General features: G+C 40.8%; 1 protein-coding gene and 1 pseudogene across 1 annotated transcript in view; one reads left to right on the top strand and one right to left on the bottom strand.

Moving 5' to 3' along the window:
* The window catches only part of TYMS (thymidylate synthetase), a 9,530-nt gene extending 9,378 nt beyond the window's left edge, over positions 1-152 (bottom strand). Inside the window, exon 1 of the mRNA XM_029921578.1 lies at positions 18-152. Coding sequence (XP_029777438.1) covers positions 18-152 — 135 coding nt within the window. The remainder of the gene's footprint in view (positions 1-17) is intronic.
* Positions 153-5,344: 5,192 nt separating this feature from the next.
* Positions 5,345-5,887, top strand: LOC115278472 (annotated as a pseudogene).
* Positions 5,888-7,147: the final 1,260 nt, after the last annotated feature.

Here is a 7,147-nt window from a genome sequence, read left to right as displayed (position 1 = left end):
GTCGGCCGGCGCTGGGCCCCCTGGCGTCCCAGGAGCGCGCAGAGCAGCGGGTTGCCCGGGGCGCGCTCTCCCGGGAACGTGCCAGAATCCTGAAGCTGTGGCGTTTCCCGCTTATTAAAAGCTAACAGCCTAAGGCCTGTATCTTGAAGCATTGGCTGAAAAAGGCCGCTCTGATTAGAAAGTTTCGGGGCTACCGCGACATTTAAGGGGACCCTGGAACAGTTTTCACGTGTTCATGAAATCAAAAACGAACAAACAAAACCCTGTTATTTGCCCCGGCTGTCAGGCGCTGTGCCTTCCCGTTTTTCCCCATCCTCACTGATGGCCGGTAGCTGAAGCAAGTGGAATAGGCCGAATTTTTAACTTGTTTAATGACAGCCAGCCATTCTAAAGGGGTTTTTTTCTTAAAATAAAAAAAAAAATGTTTTGTTTTATTTATTTTTTGAGAGAGAGAGAGAGTGCGAACAGGGGGGGGCACAGAGAGAGAGGGACAGAATCCAAAGGCGGGTTGCAGGCTCTGAGCTAGCTATAAGCACATATCCCGACGCGGGACTCCAACCCATAGACAGTGAGATAATGACCTGAGCCCAAGTCGGACACTCAACTGACTGGGCAACCCAGGCGCCCCTCTAAAATTTTTAATCCCAAAATTTCACTTACTGTGAAATGTTTATAATGTGAACACTGGTAAGAGTTTGATAATTAGTTTAAAATGCAGCAGGGTGACTGACTCAGTCAGTAGACTATCAAGACTATATATAGACTATTGATGTTGGGGGTGTGGGTTTCAGCCCCATGTTGGGTGTGGAGATTACTTAAAAATAAAATCTTTAAAATATAAAATGTACTGATACATGGACATGCAACAAGCAGTCTTTTGAATTAACAACTGTTTATTGAGCACATAGTAGATGCTCAGTGTATTTCTTGCTAGATCTGGGGCTGTGAAGAGTAAAATGTCGGCATTGAATGACATACCAAACACTATTTCTTGCCATTTAATAAGGTCAACTTTTTTTCTTTTTCTCCCCCCCCTTATCTCAAGTGTATTGTCTTTGTAAGATTCTGGAATCTTTCTGCTAATACGTGCCTCTCAAACTCAAGGTTAAAATTTTTGTAATTGGAACACAAGTTCTAGCAAGAGGTGAATATCTTTCATGTGACGCTTTGCCTAATTCACTCAGCGAAAACAATCTTGCATGCCTTTATTTACAAAATACCTGGCCATTTGGGAAGGAGGAAAATACTATGAACAGACTAAGGAAGTGTTTCAGGGAACATTTCATAAGACTTGTAGCTGGAAAGTCCCTGTTCTTGCTCTTTGGTTTTATAAGTGCTCACAAAGGCCTTGATAAACAGAAATGAATTGGGTAATACAATAGCAGATATTTTAAATCTATTCCATCTATTCCAGTACTAGGCTGGCCTTTCCTAGGTCTGCATAGATTCATTTTCCCCTCCTACAGCACATTCCCCACCCCATCCCATACTGGTATTTAAAAAAAAATGTTTATTTATTTATTTTGAGAGAGAGAGAGGGAGAATCCCAAGCAGGCTCTGAGCTGTAGGGCTCCATCTCTCAGACTGTGAGACCGTGACCTGATCTAAAATCAAGAGTCCCTGACACTTAACCAACTGAGCCAGCCAGCCCCCCCCCCCATACCAATATAATAGTTTTAAAGAGTCATCAGTCTCCTATTAGGAATGAGGGCCCTCCTGTGTTGTGTTGTGCTGTTTGGACATGGCAGGTAGCACCAGATGCAATGGACATTCGTTTTGATGGTCCTTTGGGAGGAGATGTGCTGGGACAGAAAACCTGAGCTCAGAAAATAGACTTTAGACAGGAATGGGGACCCACGTTGTCTGTTCTAGCTTGAGCGTTCTCCTGGATATAAGAAGCTAAAATGTCACGCGGAAGCACTTCCTGGCTGGGCCAGAACTGCAGAGTTCTTCACTGGGTGGGATCTCCAGCATACTGCAGGGTCTTAACATGCCTGTGGAAGGCCAACTCAAGGTACATACTCCTCCAACCCCACCCCAACTGAAAAGTGTCTCCACACATGTCCAACCGTGGGGCAGATCCCAGGCAGAAGATAGCCTAGATTTTCCAGTTGTAGGTTACCCTCTGTGTTTAGTTCCCTTTTGTCAATTTCAGCCGAGTTTAATTATTCTAACCGAAGATCAGTTATCCCACAAAGAGAATCTCAAGATAAAGCGTAGGCACTCCTGCCCATGTGGAGGTTCCTCTTCCACTGTGGTACCTGGAGGATCTTGGTTTGATGATAATAGAGAGAGAAGGGTTCCTTCCCCAGGGGCTGCTCCATCAATGAACGACCATCATGTTATGATGATGGCGTAACTCAGCAAAAGGCTACCGCAGATACAGAGGAATTGCTTTATTTAATTAGTTTTAGTTTTAATTTTAATTCCAGTATAGTTAACATACCATGTTATATTAGTTTCAGGTTTACAAAATGGTGATTCATCAATTCTATTTACTACTCAGGGCCCATCGTAATAATTGTACAGAGGAACTACATTAGGTCCTACCACCAGGCAAGACCTCCTTGAGAGAAGGAGCATTCCAACCCCCAGTGCATTTAGGCCAGTATGCTTCCTAGCACTTGCATCTATAAAAATAAAACATAGGGATAGTATGGATGCTGAATCCTATCTTAGTCTAGGAATATGGTATCAATGGATACGTTAACTTATTGGGGAGAAAGCTCTTTCTTCTCATTAAGAGATCTACTTCTGTTAAAATTTATATAAATATATACATAACATACATATATGTGTGTGTGTGTGTGTGTCTATATATATATATATATATATATATATATATATATATAATTTGAGAAACAGAGAGAGAGTGTGTGTGAGCAGGACAAAGGGGTAGAGGGAGAGAGAGAGAAAGAGAGAATCTCAAACAGGCTCCACTCTCAACACAGAGCCCAGGGTAGAGCTCAATCCCATGTCCCATTACTCTGGGATCATGACCTGAGCCAAAATCGAGAGTCAGACACTCAATTGACTGAGCCACCTAGGCAACCCTATTTTATATGTTTAATGATCACAGATATGAATATTTATGTTGTTTTAATCAATATGTACAAATAATAATTATGGATGATAACCCAATTGAAAATGAATATTTGATACCTAGATTTTTTCCAGGCAAATTAAAAAAAATTTTTTTAATGTTCATTTTATTTATGTGACAGAGAGAGACAGAGCATGAGTGAGGGAGGGACACAGATAGAGAGAGACAGAATCTGAAGCCAACCCCAGACTCTGAGCTGTCAGCACACAGCCAGACATGGGGCTTGAACTTGTCAACCACGAGATAATGACCTGAGCTGAAGTCAGATGCTCAGCCCATGTGAATATTATTGGTCTAAAGAAACCTTTGCTTTACACAACAACTCAAAACTATTGGTATAATTAGGTAAAGAAAAGCAAGGAATCTAACAATTTTTAGAGCCAACTGTGAGTCAGGCATTTGATAATTTTACTTTATAATCAATGCTACCATTTATTGATGCTTATAATTATGGATTATATCCTGTAGTTCGCACAACTATGCTATAAAACAAAAACTATTCCTTCTATTACTTTAAGGTAAGAGATTAAGTGTCTTGCCTGAAGTCACACACCTAGGAAATGCGGGTCAGCCTCGTCAAAGGGGCTTTGCAAGGCCTCTGGTTTCCACTTACCAACCCCTTCTTCCTGCTCCTCAGACTACAAGTCTACAAGCTATGGAAACATAGCTCGTTGGCCCTTTAGAAAGGCCCTTAGAAAGGTTCCCTTTTTAACTTATTTTTGGCACCTTCTCTGACAAATATATCAAATATATATGGTTGAAAAAGCTCTATTTATTTGAGACATTAGTACATTAAGGAACCCAGGATTCTATCAATAGTGTCCTATTTTTTTTAAATTTTTTTAATGTTTTTTTATTTATTTTTGATACAGAGAGAGACAGAGCATGAGAGGGGGAGGGGCAGAGAGAGAAGGAGACACAGAACCAGAAGCAGGCTCCAGGCTCTGAGCTAGCTGTTAGCACAGAGCCTGACGCGGGGCTCGAACCCACGAATGTGAGATCTGACCTGAGCCGAAGCCAGAGGCTTAACCAACTGAACCACCCAGGCGCCCCTGTCCTATTTTTTTTTTCATAGCCCTCAGTTTTGATAGGAGAAGCTTTATATTCATCTGGAGTGGACTATGTTCAACTGGCTGCCTCTGACTCCTCTAACTTTCTCTGACAGGATTTCCTGTCAAGTAGAATATTAAGACTGTGTGGAAAATGCTTTAAAGGTTTTGCGTCATCTTTTTCATTATATTCCTCTTTATTAAAATTTTTTTGATGTTTATTTATTTTTGAGAGAGACAGAGAGAAACAGAGCACGAACTGGGGAGGGGCAGAGAGAGAAGGAGACACAGAAACCGAAGCAGGCTCTAGGCTCTGAGGTCAGCACAGAGCCCGACGCGGGGCCAAACCTATGAACCGGGAGATCCTGACCTTAGCCAAAGTCAGATCCTCAATCAACTAAGCCACCCACGTGCCCCTATTATATTCTTCTTTCTAGCTTGAAAGACAGACTACAAATACATTTCCAGTGTAATCTTCAGTGACATCTACTAGCAAACAACTCTCTAATTTTTCTATTGCACCAAGGTTCAAGTTATGAGGTTAAGTAAGTGACATCTTGGATTTTCCACAAAATATGTATGGCCCTGTTCAAAGAGAGCCCTGTTTTAGCAATTTTACAAAGAAACAATGAAGTACACTCATGCTTATAGCAACCTTTTTCACAGTGGCCAAAAAGTGGAGGCAACCCATGGATGAATGATTGAATGAACAAAAATGTGACACACACAAAGGAATAGTCTTCAGCCTTAAAAAGAAAGTTCAACACCTGCTACAAAACAGATGGAAGTTAAGGACATCATACTAAGTAAAATAAGCCAGTCACAAAAGGACAAAGGTTGTATGATTCCACTTATGTGAGGTGCCTAGAGGAGGCAAATCCATAGACAGAAAGTAGAATGGTGCTTGCAAGGCACTGGGAGAAGAGAGAAATGGGAGTTAGTGTTCAATGGGTATAGAGTTTAATTTGGGGAAGATGAAAAAAGTTCTGACGGTGGATGGGGGTGATGGCTGCACAGTAATGTGAATGTACTTAATGCTGCTGACCTGTACACTTAAAAATGGTTAAAATAATACAGTCTGTTATGTATCTTTTACCACAATTTAAAAAATCTAGATTTTTTTAAAACCCTGGAGCATGGTTCTGCCTACTCAAGACCTTCACGGGAGACCCTGGGTGAAGCCACCGCCACCATGTCTGACCAGGAGGCAAAACTTTCAACTGAGAACATGGAGGATAAGAAGGAAGGAGAATACGTTAAACTCAAAGTTATTGGACAGGATAGCAGTAAGATTCACTTCAAAAAAATTTTAATGTCTTTATTTTATTTTTGAGACAGAGAGAGAGACAGGGAGTGAGCTGGGGAGGGGCAGAGAGAGAGAGAGACACAGAATCTGAAGCAGGCTCCAGGCTCTGAGCTGTCAGCACAGAACCTGATGCAGGGCTCAAACCCATGGACTGTGAGATCATGACCTGAGCCTAAGTTGGACACTCAGCCGCCTGAGCCACCCAGGCGCCCCAGCAGTGAGATTCACTTCAAAGTGAAAATGACAGTGCATCTCAAGAAACTCAAAGAATCCTACTGTTAAAGACAGGGAGTTCCAATGAATTTGCTCCGGTTTCTCTTGGAAGGTCAGAGAATTGCTGATAATCACACTCCGAAAGAACTGGAGATGGAGGAAGAGGATGGGGTTGAAGTTTATCAAGAACAAACAAGGGGTCATTCCAGGATTTAGATATTCTTTTTATTTTTTTCTTTACCCTCAATCCTTTTTTATTTTTTAAAATAATTCTTTAGTAATGTGATGTTCAAAACAATTGAAAACTGGCACCCCATCTCTTTAAAACATTAATTTTTAATTCTAGTGTCCATTATTCATTATCACTTGTTTTCATTGTGCTGAATTTTGGTGATCAAACCTCAACCCCTTTCATATTGTGCTCTCCTTTATAAAAAACTACATGTGTGCACAGAGATGCCACCTTTTGCAGGATTGTGCATTTTCAGGCTTGTGATAAATAAGATCAACCAATATGAGTGTTCATAATGACTTTCCAGTTGGCCCTGAAGTTCTAACGTGTGATTGCTTCACTCCTGAACTAAGACTTTCAGTGGGAAATGGAAGTTTTCCAGAGACCTGAGCTGCAGAAAGATAACCTTTCCTTAAGTGGAAGTTCCTTTTAAAATGTGAGGGTCTGGGGGCACCAGGTGGCTCAGTCAGCTGAGTGTCTGACTTTTGGTTTCTGCCCTGGCATGATGTCATGGTCATGGGATTGAGCCCCGCTTCCCATCTGTGCTAAACGTGCAGAGCCTGGTTGGGATTCTCTCTCTCCTCTCTCTGCCCCTCTTGGTTCACGTATAAATGGATACACACACTCTTCCTCAAAATAAATACATAAAATTAAAAAATTTTTGAGGGTCTGGACCAAAAGAAGAGAAATATCCAAATGGAGTTGAGAGGACAGAGTTGGTGGCTAACTCCAAAGATGAAGAGAAAGCATTTTAAAATAAAAGTCTTGTCAGAAGATCCCAGAAAAGTTCTAATTTTCATTAGCAGTTAATAAATTTATTCATGCAGAAGTGTATTCAACAGAAAAAAATCTCTGCAGAAGTTACAGGTTTTTACTAAACAAAGAAATGAACTATAGATATTTTTCAAAAAGCCAGTTATTATATTATAAATTCAAAAGCAAATTGAAAGAAATGTCTTCTATTAATTAGAAAGTGGTGTATTTGTAGTAGAAATGATAGGACACAGACATCTTGGCAATTTAATATTTATTTAATATACAAAGAATTACTAATGTACCATAGGCTTTAGTAATACATACATGTGATTTTTTAATAGTTTATTGTCAGATTGGTTTCCATACAACACCCAGTGCTCTTCCCCACAAGTGCCCTCCTCCATCACCTCTACCTCTTTCCCCCCATCGCCCTTCCCCTTCAACCCTCAGTTCATTTTCAGTATTCAATAGTCTCTCAAGTTTTGTGT

Source organism: Suricata suricatta, chromosome 14 (genome assembly GCF_006229205.1).
Source record: "Suricata suricatta isolate VVHF042 chromosome 14, meerkat_22Aug2017_6uvM2_HiC, whole genome shotgun sequence".
In the NCBI taxonomy this organism is placed as follows: domain Eukaryota; kingdom Metazoa; phylum Chordata; class Mammalia; order Carnivora; family Herpestidae; genus Suricata; species Suricata suricatta.
The sequence above is the reverse complement of the archived record's forward strand: the minus strand, read 5'-3'. Positions and strand labels throughout refer to the sequence as shown.